The 15,695-nt window shown below is 47.1% G+C and overlaps 2 protein-coding genes across 2 annotated transcripts in view; one reads left to right on the top strand and one right to left on the bottom strand.

Moving 5' to 3' along the window:
- Positions 1 to 1,372: 1,372 nt before the first annotated feature.
- The window catches only part of LOC147460924 (uncharacterized), a 163,723-nt gene continuing 149,400 nt past the window's right edge, over positions 1,373 to 15,695 (bottom strand). The window contains exons 10-16 of the mRNA XM_086508611.1: positions 3,634 to 3,735; positions 3,452 to 3,559; positions 3,313 to 3,377; positions 3,110 to 3,227; positions 2,844 to 3,017; positions 2,683 to 2,750; positions 1,373 to 2,614 (exon numbers count right to left, since the gene is read on the bottom strand). Of these exons, the coding sequence (XP_086364737.1) occupies positions 1,912 to 2,614; positions 2,683 to 2,750; positions 2,844 to 3,017; positions 3,110 to 3,227; positions 3,313 to 3,377; positions 3,452 to 3,559; positions 3,634 to 3,735 (1,338 nt within the window). The 3' untranslated portion in view covers positions 1,373 to 1,911. The remainder of the gene's footprint in view (positions 2,615 to 2,682; positions 2,751 to 2,843; positions 3,018 to 3,109; positions 3,228 to 3,312; positions 3,378 to 3,451; positions 3,560 to 3,633; positions 3,736 to 15,695) is intronic.
- On the top strand, positions 11,782 to 13,745 carry LOC147460926 (uncharacterized). Its single transcript, XM_086508612.1, has one exon. It carries the CDS (start codon positions 11,945 to 11,947, stop codon positions 13,520 to 13,522), a length of 1,578 nt encoding a protein of 525 aa, XP_086364738.1. The 5' UTR covers positions 11,782 to 11,944; the 3' UTR covers positions 13,523 to 13,745.

The following is a 15,695-nucleotide window of genomic DNA, read 5'->3' as shown; positions in this document are numbered from 1 at the left end:
TCAAGCATTCACCTGGTTGCCATCCTGTTTGTTGTTAATGCTTTTCGTTCTGCCATCATGATGGAGCTTAACCTTATTTGTGGTGTCACTTGAGCTTATGGTCATCCCTCTTTTCGAGAAGAGTGCTGTTGCAGAAAGTGTTGCAAGGTTCATCTGCAAGCATGGACCAGGTCATTTTCCTCTATGGTTATAGAGGATAAAGATGCGTTGGATCCAAACCGAGCATATCTCTTTGCAATCTTTTTAACTCCACTTTTGAGGCATGTAAAGTCATGGTTGGGCCTAGCACCTGCATCAAGAAAGATGTATAGATGCGGTACCTAGTGGTTTTCTTTCACAGTTTTTCAGTACTTCCTCTCACCGAGACGGTGAGCGGTCTTGTGGCAGGCAACCTGTAGCAGGTTGCAGTGTCACTTTCACATGATACATAGTTAGTACAGTTGGTCTGACTGGACGGATTCTCTGGGCTAGGCAGTGACACGTGGCAGGGATACGAACGGTGGTCTAGTGGACATCGTGCCAGGTCACCACCACCACTCAGTTTGGGAATAGACTTAGATGGCTAACATTTATGAGCCGTTGGTGACTCTTTATGGTTGGACATATGAGTAGTAGCTGTGGGGTCATCATTATCATCTTCTTCATATATGGTCCATCGTCGCCGTCTACAGTAGTAAGTCTGTACACACAACGCTTCTGCACCATCCCTACGCATGAGCCTCGACACCCCTATTGTACTCGTGAGTTCTGGGCTGGAGCTGAGTGTGTTGCTACGCAAGAGTCTGTATTGGTTCCTTTGAGATAGTTGAGTCCGTATGTTCTGGTCTGCTGTTGTGTCTCTGTGTTGATTTGCTGTTACCTATTATTTCTTGTGTTTTCATTCTGTTTTGAGTGAGATCATACACATTGCACTGAGGAGCACCCACTGTAGAGAGGAGGACACGCTATCCACGCTACATGCTCCAACGACCACACCCATATGCGTTCACTGAAGTATGTGGCATTTCAATGCCACATATGTAAATGCAAACATTTTTGTAAAATTCGGGACAAATTTGTAAATTCGGTCCACCTGATCACACAATCTACAATGCATGTGCCTCACCATTTTTATCTCCACCCTTGATTCCATCTAAACATGCCCGTGCCATATAGTGTTGAGGGTCGGTTATTGCTTTGAGATGAAGGTGAAGGCATGTGTAGTTTGCCTGTATGGCATGCTTGTTGATTTTAAGGGAAATTAAGACATGGCATGGTTTCATATACAAATAATTGATGTGCATGTGAGTCATGGCCATGCATCACTTGAAAGAATGTCCGCCACACTGGAAGCGCTTGGAATCTTAAAGACTACCCAATAAGAGCCCAGTCATAAGGTTGAAACTTTTCATTTGTCTGAATTGATAGCTTAGCCTTTACACATGCTGAATTATTGGTAAGAGAATTGAGAGGTACATGGGACAATATTTTGTAATAAGTTGACAAAAGCTGAGTATTACATATTCTCTCTTTGAATCTTGTCACTTCAATTCCAATGTCATTCACTGCCCCTGTTGGATAGACTCCATTTCCGAAGAAAACATGGAGATTGGAATATAAATACAATAGATTTAAGGTGGCTGCTTTATGAAGGTAAGTGCTTTTATAAGCAATCCACTGGCAACTTTGATAAACATCTACCATATACATCAGATGGGACAAGAACTAGTTCTCCCCCCTCTAAAAATTACAGATAATGAGGTACATTGGTGGGTAGAAAGAGAGCCTTGCACCGCTCACTTCTTCTGTGACACAAGAATCCTTTGGCATGGTTAACCAAGAAATCGAAATTGTGAGACTTTTCAACCGGACCTCGATGTGGAGAAAAGCTAGAAGTGGCAATCCAAACAAAGTCATCTCACTTGCCATTATTCAACTTGCAACTTTAGTAGGAGCTTTCGTTGGAACACTCTCTGCATGAACCACCGCAGCCTTGAGAGACGACGTATCTTTACCACTGTCAACCTTATTAGAGTTCAAAGTGCCCTGGTTCCTTGAGGTTAAGTTAAGAAGTTCCGACCTAGCTTCCACAAAAGAGAGTGGAGGTCTAGGCAGCAATGTCCATGAAGAATTGTCTAGTTTCCCAGCAGAGGGAGCAGAATCGTCTAACTTGGATGTTGAGTCGGCGGGCTTGTCTAGGCCAGCAACTAATTTGGCCGCACCGCTGGCTGACACATCCGCCTTTGGTATGAGTTGTGTTAATGGTTTATACACCTTTAAGGTCCCTGAACTAGTGCACAAGGCACTTGAGCTGCTTCCAGCTGGCCTTGTTGCCTTCGTCGATGTTAACGTTGAGGTGCTCCCATTGCTTCCACCACTTCCTGCAGACTTGGAATAGCTGGTTTGCCCAAAGGGGGAGCTTGATCGAAGCATGCTTTTGTATGTTGTGCACGATAGTGCACCATTCAAGCTTGCCGATGCAGAAAATGATGGTCCAACATGACTGGAGGTCCCTCGGCTCATCGAATCAGAAGCAGAAAGGAAGGATAAGCTTGGTCTGAGGGCGAAACGTGAAGATACACTGTTAGGGCCTAATCTACCTAACTGAGCATCCGTCAGTTGTTGATTCAACCACCTGCATGGACACCACTATTGACTTGAACTAATTCATAAGAGTTTTTAAAAACAAAAGCTCCAACTCACTGAATCATTTGTTGATTGGATTGTTGAAGCTCTTGAGACTCTTGCAACTTGGACTTCAGCTCTTCGACCTGATGGAAAATTGACAGCAAAGAAGGTACCCTAGGTTTAGACAAAAGCATCATAGTCACAAAAAAAGGAGCAAACCTCATTAGCGATCTGACCTTCTTCTTGAGAGCATCATTATCATCCTTGACTACTGTGACTTCTTGCCTTAAGGTGTTGTTTTCTTGCAAAGTTCTATCTATCGCTGTTTGGCGCTCAAGAAGAAGGTTGTCTTGTTGTGATGCCATCTGCCCTTTGAGCTTTACTTTCGCTTTGCATGTACGGAGCTCAGCCTGTGAAACACATCCCACTATCCCTCAGAAAAACAAAATCCTTCTTTTGACTATAGAAGGTCATAATGTTGCCAAAACAGAAAAGAGCATGCCTGAAGCTTTTCAATCGATTGACGACATCTCACAAGCTCTGCATCGTTGCTTTTGCTTTTCTCTTCAGCACGCTCAGCTGCAGCTTGAGCATCTTTGTATGACAGCTCTATAGAGGCTCTGTATCAGAAATTGGAATGAAGACAGGCGTAAAAAGAAGACGTCAGTATGAAATTAATACATTTTGAGAATCTCTTGTAAAGACCTTTGAGAGGTTTGTATCTCCAGTTGCTTCTGCAAGCTTGCAATCAGCTCACTTTTATCATGAACCTGGCATGTTGATCATTTTGGTATTACTTCCTTCCTTCTAATATAAAGTATATTTACGCATTAAAAAATCTTACTTCCTGATCGAGGGCACCAAGACGAACAAGATGCTTATTAAGGGCCTTCAATGCTTCTTGTTTCTCAGTATACAGATTATGGTTGTCTATGCGCAGTCTTTCACATTCCTAACATACAAGTTAACAATTATTCAGGCTTTCCAAGAAATCGAAGTTCACTATAGCCGTGGCTGATATGTAACCTGAACTTTTTCTTCAAGTTCCTTCTCCGATGTTTCCAGCCGTGTACCAATCTCTGCAATCTTTACTTCCAAAGCGTGTTTACTATCCATCAACGTCCTTACCTGCATAAAGCCCAATGCTGTAAGGCATATGGAACCCAGTGGCTAACTATACTGTCCCCATGATTTTCACTACTGCTACCTAACTTAAGTACAAAAGAGAAATCCTTGGAAGTTATAGGGTGAACTTCCCAAATAGAAGAACGACCTTGAGGTACCACAAAAAGTGCATAGGAATATTCAGTGGTTTATAAATATGAGTGTACAGCAAATGTCAATACTATTCAGATGGACTCAACAGGGCACCTCTTCTGGGCAGGCAGCCCCTTAGGCCACCTTCATGGAATCACAATAGAGGAGCAGGTGGCTGCGTCTTTGGTGCAGGCAGCCTTGGCATCATGGAAACTCCTCATTGGTGAGGCCTCTTCTCATGGCAGATGGGCTGCAGGGACTTCACCCTTGCGTTTTTCCCTTTTCAGGGCAGCCATCTATTCCGATCCAATCTTGCTGTTATAGAGCATGGCATTGGTTCACGCCATGTGGAGGAGAGGCTCCACGATCTCTAGAGGGCAGCCTCACACTAGGGCAACCTTGCGCCATGTCTCTTCCCTTCCAGCCTCACACCAGGGCAACCTTGAGCCGTCTCTCTCCCCCTCCAGATCTTTTCTCATACCAGAAGGAGATGCACCAAAGCCTTTCATCACTAGATTGGATATAGACGCTTTTGAGGAGACATACATGGGACAAGTTATAATCCTTATAAACTCATCAATGTGGAAAGAGGCCCTTGCCGGCAATTATGGGGTATAGATAGGAGTCAGTGGCTAGAGAAAAGGTTCATGGGAATACTTGCAGAGGTTCAGCAGTAGTTGCTGTACTCTACAGGGAGGAGTTGCAAGTATCATACTAGTAGGGAGGAATGAGCATGCACATTATATGTGGATCAGAGTCCAGACAGAAAATTATTGTCCTCTTTATGGATGTACTGGCCCTACAGGGCACCTCTTGTGGGCACGCAGCCCCTTAGGCCACCTTTATGGAATCACAATAAAGGAGCAGGTGGCTGTGTTTTTGGTGCAGCCTGTACCTGCAATTTTGGGGCAGCCTTGGCATCAGAGAGACTCCTCATTGGTGCGGCCTCTCCTCATGGAAGATGGGCTGCAGGAGCTTCACCCTTGCGTTTTTCCCTCCTCCTAAGGGCAGCCATCTATTGGAGATCAGATCTTGCTATTGTAGAGCATGTCCTAGGTCGCCACCTGGAGGAGAGGCTCCACGATCTCTAGAGGGCAGCCTCACAGTAGGGCAACCTTGCACCATGTCTCTCCCCCTCCAGCCTCACACCGGGGCAACCTTGAGCCATGTCCCTCCCCCTCCAGATCCGTTCTCTTACCAAGAGGAGATGCACCAAAGCATCGTGTTGTTGCAGGCCAAGAAATAGGTCTTGTGTGCAAGAGCAGATGGAAATTTGTCAGCAGGTGCAGCGGAAAGGTTTAAGGATTTAGCTCGGATCTAGTACTTTGCAAAAACACCAGGTTAATTTCCTCACTTGAGAGAGACTGAACTGAACACAGTAAAAGAGAGAGGCAGAGAAAGAAACGAAATGAAATGAAATGTTATACTAATGTCTTCAAAAGGCCTTAATGACCTATGAGACCAAACTGATACAATCTTGGTGGATCTAATCCAATATCTGGGTACAAAAATAAAAATAAAGTAAAGTCTAAGACTAAAATCATCATCATTGTCATCAAAGCCCGAGGATGCCCGGCATCGGGCGTTGTCTAGGAAAGTATTGCATCGGTCGCTGTAGAGCTTTGACGTACTGGGCATCTCCCATATCGTGCTAGAATAGTCCTCATCCTCTCATGGAGCCTCCGTTGATGTCATGGTCGCCATTGTAGACGTGGGCCTCTAGCTCTCTCGAGCTCAATGGCTCTGTCAACTAATATACCTCTGGTATAAGAGGGCTCTGAAGTCTGCTGTGAAGCGTGCTCATCCAGACATGCGGTGTTCTCTCTCTCTCTCTCTCTCTCTCTCTCTCTCTCTCTCTCTCTCTCTCTCTCTCTCTCTCTCTCTCGACCTTATCAATCTCCTTCCAATACAATGCCTCTCAAGTACAAAGGAACAAGACACACACAAGATATACTCTCACGCCAGAGACTGATTCAGTCTATGTGGCAAAGATCTATAATAGGGTGTGGGCAGCCGAGCCAGTATATACTGTAGAGGAGATTACTTCTGAGTTAACAGAGATACTACATGGAGCAGCACAAGAGGCATACCCACAGACTCAACCTAATCTGAAGAGAGGATCTGGGAACATGCCTCAAAACAGTTGGTATGACGAGGAATGCAGAGAGACGAGAACCCAGGTCCAGAAAGAGCTTACACTTGGGATCATCACATATAAGCAGTCTCGGATTGCTCTTCGGCGTATAGTACATCGCAAGAAAAGGGCATTTTTAGCCAAACTAGAGAAGGATTTATATCAGCTCTTCTTGAGTCAGGACTCACATGAGGCCTGGCGCTTATTTCACGAGCACTCACCGCCTCCGACAATTACTTCTCCTGAGATCTGGGGTCAATATGTAACATCATTATATATGGTATCTGGACAGCCTCCATTGCCAGATCCGCTAGAGCCATGCCCTGCTACTAGTACTTTCTTTACTACGGAAATGGTGGAAAAAGCCATTGATAAGATGAAGACAAGAAGAGCATATGATCATGATGGTTTAGTAGCAGAACATCTAATCCATGCCAGGGATCTACTTTCAAAAGTCCTTGCTCGTTTGTTTAATCGGGTCATGTGTGAAGGATTACCTGAATCTTGGAAATTATCTACTATCGTACCTATTTTCAAGTCAGGGGATCCTATGATACCCGGGAACTACCGTTCCATTTTGGTAGGTCACACTTTGACCCGACTGTACGCATCCATTCTTGAACAAAAATTGAGTAGATGGGCAGAGAATGAGGGCATAAGGGCAACAGGACAAGCTGGATTCAGAAGGGGTTATTTCACTTTAGATCATATTCTTACGCTCAGAGCCATTATTGAGGAAGGAAGAGCAAACGGGAGAAGGATGTATTGTTGCTTTGTGGATTTTCGGAAAGCTTTTGATACAGTACCAAGGGCCAGTTTGATGCGCAGGATGCAAGAGTTAGGGGTCCCCAAAGAGATTATTTGGGGGATCATGGCCTTATATGGGTCAGTAGCTGGTTATGTACATACTCCAGAAGGGGATTCCGACATTGTTCACTCCACTGTTGGAGTAAAGCAGGGATGCCCACTGTCCCCTACTTTATTTGGTATCTACATAGATGAGGTATTAGATTACATTGATAGAGAAGGTGACAGAGGTGCTCAACTTGCAGGGTCATGGATCCCCTTGTTGTATGCAAATGATATTGTATTGATAGCAGAATCACCAGATGGAATGCAGAGGCAGCTAGATGCATTACATAAATTCGCGGTGGATAGTGGACTGTCGGTAAACTTGGGTAAAACCAAAGTTATGGTGTTTAACACCACACCGCAGTGGGTTAGGAGATCGGCACCTCATTTGCATATGGCCAGGATACAGTAGAGTACACAGATGCATACACATACCTAGGGGTGGTATTTGCAGGACCGAAGTTTACTCTTAAGAAAGCAGCGGATCCTAGATTATCCAGAGCCTCTGCAACCCTGGGAGGGTTGGAGAGGATGTGTTCACAAGTGCAGTTTCAAGAACCACGAACAAAACTTTGGCTCTTTGATAATGTGGTGGCTTCGACTATGCTTTATGTGGATCAAGATAATTGGAAGTCAATGGAGAGACCTTTGGTATCTATGATTTCCCGAATGATTAGAGCCAAGGCCTCCGTACCACACGCGATTACTCGAGCGGAACTAGCGGCCCCTCCGATAGAAATTGAAGCTCTTACCAAATCAGTGTCCATAATACATGGTTTGTGGGATACAAATAATGGCCGATATACTAGACTGGCCCTCGAATCCTCTCGACAATTGGCAATTCCAATACTCTCTTGAGGCTCCATCACTGGCAATTACACGAAAGGAGATTAATAAAATCATCCGACAGGATCTTATACAGTTGGATACTAAGAGGACATGGGTAGACCCTACACAAGAATTGGGCACGAAGATGGCCGACTACAAAGAAAACTTCCTACAACTATCTGAAGATGGATTTGTGATTCGCCCGAGTTACATGGATACCCACCTGTCTCATGGTTCGAGATGTGCTATTGGTCAGATTCGTACATCCTCACACCAGTTGGAAATTGAATTGGGCAGATTTAGGGGAATCCCACCTGAGAGCAGAATTTGCAAGTTATGCGGAATGGAGCCGGAGACAGAATTACACTATATATGCCACTGCACAGTATACTATGAGATACGTGGGCGTTTTCATTGCCTCTTTAAAGAAGGCTTTGGACCTCTAGATAGAATCATGCAATACCAAGATCAAAGATGCTTAGGCTTGTACCTACTAAAACTACATCGGCACAGGGATAATCTAATGAGAAGACAAAGAGCACTACGGCCTCAGAGGCAGATCACAGACTTCTTCGGATCGAGAGAAGCAGGAGTGGAAGGGGAAGCAAGAGGCCAGCACTACGGCCTCAGAGGCAGATCACAGACTTCTTCGGATCGAGAGAAGCAGGAGTGGAAGGGGAAGCAAGAGGCCAGCAGCCAACACAAAGGAGTACCCACATTCATACCAGAGGCACCCTAATTGACAGAGCGATTGAGCTTAGGAAATCGAGACAACCACGACCAAGATGCAGAAGCACACTTCACCGGAGGAGACTACAACAAAGGATTAGAAGCATTCTAGCCAGACACCCAGAATGGTCCTAAGAAGTTTATTTAATACTTTGTATTTAGTTTTTTCACATTTACTTTCACACTTTTCACACTTAGTACTTTAGTACTAAGGTACCCAGACATTGTAACAGATTCACCACTTTTGTATCAGTTTGGTCTCATAGGTCATTCTGGCGTTAATATAACATTTCATTTCATTTCTCTCTCTCTCTCTCTCTCTCTCTCTCTCTCTCTCTCTCTCTCTCTCTCTCTCTCTCTCTCTCTCTCTCTCTACACTACTAGAGTGCAGATGAGGATAGATTCTAGTAGTAGTATCGAGTTCTTTTGTACCAAAACATGGTATTAGTTCACCATGTTGCTACAGATTGGTCTCATAGGTCATTGTGGCCTTTTGAAGACGTTAATATAACATTTCATTTCATTTCATGCTCACGAATAAGAGGCTTGCACAATTGGAGAAGGACATGAAGGAATGGCGGATGGAGAGAGAAATATGGAAGGAGGAGAAAGCCAACTTCATCAAGCTATGGAACGAAGAGAAGGAGGACATGAGAGCGGAAATCCAAAATCTCAAAGAGGAGAAGGAGAGAAGGGAACGGGAGAACGAGAAGGAGAGGGAGAGATGGAGGAAAGAGCAAGAAGAGATGAAGGCACAAATCGATCTCCTTCATGCTTCCCTCACATCCCTCACCCCCGAGGAAGGAGAGATTAAAGGGGAGGCTAAGGAAGCCCTCAAGGAGGAGATCACCAAAGCCCTCACCGCAAGCATTGAGGACAAATTAGAGGCCACCAAAGAAGGATGGGTCGAAGTGGTAAAAAAGAACATCAAGAAGGTAGCAAGAGAGGAAGCCCAAAAAGATGAGGTACTCATCGTACACACAACCATCGAAGAGGAGAAGATGCGACAAGCTCGCCGTCTCAATGTGCGAGTGACCGGCATCAAAGAAGAAGAAGGGTCTACACCCGAAAGCGATGGGAAAGCTTTATGCAAGAAAGTGGGATACAAGGAAGAAGAGATCCCTTTCTCCAAAGTTTGGAGAGCCGGCAAAGATCCAAAGAAAAGAGCTCTCATCCTCCAATTCGCCTCCGAGGAGTCTCGAACTTCCTTCCTCCGAAAGAGGGTCATCCTGAGAGGGATAGACGGGCCCCCAATTTATCTTGATGATGACCTCACAAAGATGCAACAAGATCACCGTCGCGCGTGCATGCCTCGAGTCCACCAAGCCCGCAAAGAAGGGAAGAAGGCAGTATATCGGGATGGTAGGGTTATCATTGATGGCAAGACCATCGCATAGGGACTCGCGGCCTGTGGGACACACGAGGAGATTCATGTCACGGTTTGGAATTGCAATGGAGACCTATGGACACACCCAGAGAGACTTGAGGAGGTGATGAGAGGTCGAGACATCATTCTACTTACAGAGACACACGAGAGCCCGGAGAGAGGGTTACCACGGATACATGGATTCCAGTGGGAGTCTCTACATCGAGGATGTATGCGCCAGCACACCACTCGCGGCTCAGGAGGAGTGGCCATACTCTTTAGACAGGGGCTTCACAGCAGACTACAGATTGTTGCCCGGGACCCACAGGCCCGCTACATGTGGATTCGCCTCGAGCTCTCACGAGACAGGATCGTCTACATTGCCCTTTGCTACTTTGCTCCCACAGGCTCCAGATTCGCCCCTATTGAGCAGGAGTCACCGTACGCATGCCTCACGGAGGAGATTATGGAGTACTCCACACTGGGTGAAGTCTTCCTTATGGGAGACTTCAATGCTCGTACACGCAGTGAGCAGTGTGAGACATATGACCATGAGGACCCAGAGACACTACACACTCTAGATGAGGAGGCTACTATGAGAGACACAGCAGACAGAGCTCCAGTCACAGCTTACGGACGACATCTACTTCGACTTGGCTCCCAGCACCGTCTCGTTATTTATAACGGGATGGTCCAGTGGCCCACCTCAGGGGGCCTGACTTGTATGCCACATGGAGTTGCAGAAGGAGGGGGGAGTACAGTCGACTATATTCTGGGACCCAGGGAGGCTACACACCTTATCACATCCTTCACCATTCCACCCATACCCATCGGAGCCGACCACACATACCTCTCTTTCTCCATCACCGGAGATACCATCACACACAGCTCCACAACACACTCCACACACCACCATCCATTTCACACATGAGCTAGCCTCTATTTACTCGGCCAAGGTCGAACATGGCCTATGTCTCCTCCACCCATCCACACCACTCCCAGTTCTCACATCACATATCTCTTCCGTTCTCCACACTTCAGCTATTAGCTCTTTTCCACACACCACTCACACAGGACGCACTCCCCCCCCCGGGGCTATGCCTCAGAACCGCTGGTATGATGATGAGTGCAGAGAGCTATACCGAAGCCTCCATGCACGGCGAGCCTTAGGAGAGATCACAGAGAGAGAGACCAGACGGCATATGAAGACGCTGACACGCCAAAAGCGGCGAGCATTCGAAGAGGCACATGAGCTTGAGCTATACCGCCTATTCATGAGCATGGATAGCGCGACGGCATGGCGCACCCTGCGCGAGCCACGTCCGACTACAGCTATTGAGGATCCACAGATATGGCATGATTATGCAGAGCGACTTTATGAAGTGCCAGGGCAACCTCCTATTCCACAACCACACGAGCCTCGCCCCACGTGCTCCTCCTTCTTTACAGCAGAGATGGTAGAGAGGGCCATACGCCGCATGCAGCACAGACGATCAGCTGACCATACTGGATTACAGAGTGAGCACATCATTTATGCGGCCTCCACTATAGCCCCGTTGATTGCACATGTCTTCAACCGGGCTATAGGGGAGGGCTTCCCAGAGGAGTGGACACAGCACACCATAGTGCCTATCCACAAATCTGGCGACACCCTGGACCCAGGGAACTACAGGACTATCATGATTGGCCACACGATGGCCAAGCTATATGGAGCAGTACTTGAGGCACAGCTCAGCTGCTACGCAGAGATCGAGGGTTTACGAGCTCCAGGCCAGGCAGGTTTCAGACGAGCTTTCTCCACCATTGACCACATCTTCGTTCTGCGCTGCCTCATTGATGGGGCAAAGGCGCGGAAGAAGAGGCTTTACTGCTGCTTTGTGGACCTCCGCAAGGCCTTTGACACAGTCCCACGCGAGAGACTCTTCCAGCGCCTTCACAGCATTGGGGTACCAACAGAGATGATTTGGGCCATATATGCTCTCTATGAGAGGGTGACGGGTCGGGTTTGTTGCCCAGGCGGTTTTTCAGAGACCATTGCTAGCACCATTGGTGTTAAGCAAGGATGCCCACTCTCCCCGACACTCTCTGGGCTATACATCGACGAGATCTCCGACTACATACTGCGAGCAGGGGGAGAGGGGAGCGACTTGGCAGGTACTCCGGTCCACATCATGTTATATGCTGATGATATTGTGTTGATTTCAGAGTCACCCGAGGGCTTGCAACGCCATCTTGAGGCCTTGGACGAATTCAGCACACACAGGGGGTTGACTGTGAACCTTGGCAAAACCAAGGTTATGATCTTTCACACATCCAATGCAGTGAGGAGCGCCGCCACCTTCACAGCAGCAGGAGGACAGGTTGATGTAGTCACCTCTTATGTCTACCTTGGCATCACATTCACCAGCCTACCAAGACCCTTCACTATGAGGCAGGCTGCTGTTGACAAGCTCACCCGAGGATATGCAGCTCTGGCCATGCTAGAGCCGAGGTGCCACCAGGCACACTTTCAGGAGCCCCGCACGAAGGGGTGGCTTTTCGACACCTTAGTCACCCCGGCCTTGATGTACTCGGCGGCAGTATGGGCACCAGGATTGACAGCTGACCAGTGGACACAACTTGAGAGACCACAGGTATATATGATCTCACGCTTGCTCCGCAGCAAGAAGACAGTGCCACACGACATTATTAGAGCCGAGCTCGCCACACCACCTATGGTTGTAGAGGCACTATTCCAGACAGTTTGCTTCATCCAGAGGATGAGAGAGCTACCTCCTAACAGACTTACCCGTAGAGCATTTGAGGCAGCTATACAGCTATCAGAGAGTGGGCATGAGAGAGCATGGTACTCACAGGTCAGAGCATGGTTTGAGGGACACGGTCTTGACATGGAGAGCCTACCACCATTCCAGTACGACCCCCACTCACCATATGTTCACCTCTCTCGCAGTGAGAGGAACTTGGTATTGAGACAGGATCTGTGGCAGCTATACACTAGGAGAGTCTGGGAGGCACCTAGCTTGGGGACGAGGATGTCAGATTACAGAGACCAGTTTCTCACCATATTGTCTGGGGGGTTCATACAGAGACCACGCTACATGGACATATATATGCCACATAGCTCACGGGTGGCGATTGGTCAGCTGAGAGTGGCTTCACACAGGTTAGAGATTGAGATCGGGAGACATACTGGTGTTCCCAGGGGGGAGCGTATCTGCAGAGCCTGCACAGAGGAGGTGGAGAGTGAGGAGCACTTTGTATGTAGATGCAGAGCATACACTGAGATCAGAGGCAAGTATGAGGCCCTATTTAGAGGACAGCCCACTCTCCGAGAGATCATGGAATCTCGAGATCAAAGACAGCTCGGACGTTTCATACTAGAGATACAGAGCCATCGGGACACACTACTACAGCCACACACAGCTACACAGACAGAGGGGAGACAGTCGCAGCTCACAGACTTCTTTCAGAGGATTTTCGCCCCCCCCTCACCAGACACTCAGAGGGGAGTGACACTCCCACAGGCGGAGGTGAACCGAGCTAGACGACGACCACGAGTCACAGGCTACAGGGGCGCGAGCTCCCACCACCGACAGATCGAGGAGATCCGAGCCCGGGAGCGCCGTGCCACTGAGGAGCGAGTGGCTCAGATGAGGGCTGACCCGATAGCTTTCATCCGAGTAGCCTTGACACCAGACCCACCCATGTACCACATCTTACATCCCCCCATTAGTACAGGATGGAGCTAGATAGCTTGATGCATTCTCATGATTGTACTACCTTGAGCATACAGACATGCATATACCCCTAGAGATAGAGCTCCATCCCTCCTCAGATACTCCACTACCTACATTCAGTTCAGTTTTGTATCAATTTTGTTTCATTTGTCTTTCCGATAGACGGATGACATACACACAATGTACATTTGATTTGTCTCATAGGCCGATTTCGGCCTGACATAGACGTTAAAAATCTTTCTTTCTTTTCTTTCTTTCTCTCTCTCTCTCTCTCTCTCTCTCTCTCTCTCTCTCTCTCTCTCTCTCTCTCTCTCTCTCTTTTTGATTACCACACACTACTAGAGTGCTCAACTTTTGGTCACATCCGAACTTGCTTCCCTCACATTTTTAGCCATGACTTATACACTTTTCTATCCCAACCACATTGTGGGTTCTCCATTGCGACTCTCATCACCACAATTTTGGAGCATCGGGAGTCACTCATCAGCTATACACATACTACATCACATGTAACTTTGGTCCCATAGGTCAAATTTGACAATCCAAGGACGATAATAAAATCTCTATGGTCACAATGCTCACATCCATGATGTGTCACGTGACACATCCAACCCTATGTGTCCGTGGACAAGCTACAGCATGACAAGGGTTCAGTCAGTCCAGTCAGTCTAGTTTTAGAAGTGATCTGGCACTTTTGTGAGTCTATTCGTAGACCGTGCATGCCCAGTCACTTAGTGTAGATGCATATCCTCTGGTTGCACACAACATGATCATAAGCATTCCCATCAGAATCCATCAAAATCCTTCAGGGAAATTTTCCAGTGCAGTTAGACTATTTTACCTATTTTTGACATTTTTCACTTATAATTTTTAAGTGACTTTTGTTGGAAAGTAGGTAGGGCAAATTGAGTGAGTTTGTATATAAGCAAACCTAGACTAGCAGTAAATGGCAGAAGAGGCAACAGAAGCCAAGCTCAACAGGCAACTTCTCAAGCAAGAACCTTGGTGGTTTCCCCTCCAAGCAAGATCTCATCCCTAGCGTTTTGCATCAGGTGTCCATCGCCCTCATCAGCTTCAGCCTAGCGTTTTCAGCAGGAGGTCATCGCCATATAGAGCCCAGCATCTAGCGTTTTTGAAGATCTGCAGCCCTCGCGTTTTAGAGAGTTCTGGCGTTTGCAGATTTTCAGTCTTTACAGCTTTCAGCCTTGGCAAATTTTAGCCATGAAAGACCATCAGTTTCAGCCCTAAAAGACCAGCAGATTCAGCCCGAAGATCATCAGTTTTCAGCCCTACAGTACATGCAAATTTTCAGCCATAAAGACCAGAAAATTCAGCGTTTTCCATAGCGTTTCGGCAACAACAGATTTAAGCCCATAGCGTTTTTGGACAACAGATAAAGACTTTCAGTTTTCAGCCCTAGTGTCGGCGTCGTCATCTCTGTTGTCGTCGTCGACATAGCCTAGACTTGCATCAGTCCCATGTATCATCATTGTACCAATTTGTGCAATCAATAGTAGACCACTCTCGCCGACGAGAGTGGGGCCTTCGGAGGAGGGTTTTACGTCTCTGGTGTCGTATCTCTCTTCTCTCTCTCTCTCTCTCTCTCTCTCTCTCTCTCTCTCTCTCTCTCAGTCTCATACACTTTCACGCACAGTGTCCATTCACTTTGTTCGTATACCTTGCACTCTCCCATTACGAACGGAAGGCTCTCCCTTCCATAAAAATAAAAGGAACCTTGAGCACAGTTCGGAGCACTCATCTTGAGCAAAGTTCAAACATTCATTCCGCTGCACCTTACATTGGTATCAGAGCTTTGGCAATGTTCTGTATCACTCAAGGAAAGAACCACAGAATTTTTTTTTTGCTTGTTGATGTCGCACGAACCCAAGTGTCCTTGGGCGTGTCAATTCCTAATCGTGTTTTTGAAGAGTGACAGGAATCCCAAGAAAGAAGGGCTTGTTCAACCTCCCCTTGTGTCTCTTTTCACTCATTGAGAGCGGACCGTGTACTTAACGGCCGGCCAATCGACGTGAGGTGGGAAAAAGCAACCTTGGTGTGAGCGCAAGGCTGCCAAGGGGTGCGCTTGCGGAAAAGAGCAGACCTCGGGTAAAGAGAAGATCCTTCTCGAACACAGATTGCAAGCGAGAGAAGAACCTCAAGAACCCCAAGAACCCAAGAACCCAAG

This window comes from Adiantum capillus-veneris, chromosome 3, assembly GCF_014529385.1.
Source record: "Adiantum capillus-veneris isolate H3 chromosome 3, ASM1452938v2, whole genome shotgun sequence".
NCBI lineage: Eukaryota > Viridiplantae > Streptophyta > Polypodiopsida > Polypodiales > Pteridaceae > Adiantum > Adiantum capillus-veneris.
The sequence above is the reverse complement of the archived record's forward strand: the minus strand, read 5'-3'. Positions and strand labels throughout refer to the sequence as shown.

Bases quoted from the DNA above. Each gene is read 5' to 3' on its own strand.
- LOC147460926 (XM_086508612.1), top strand. From the start codon at position 11,945: ATGTTATATGCTGATGATATTGTGTTGATTTCAGAGTCACCCGAGGGC.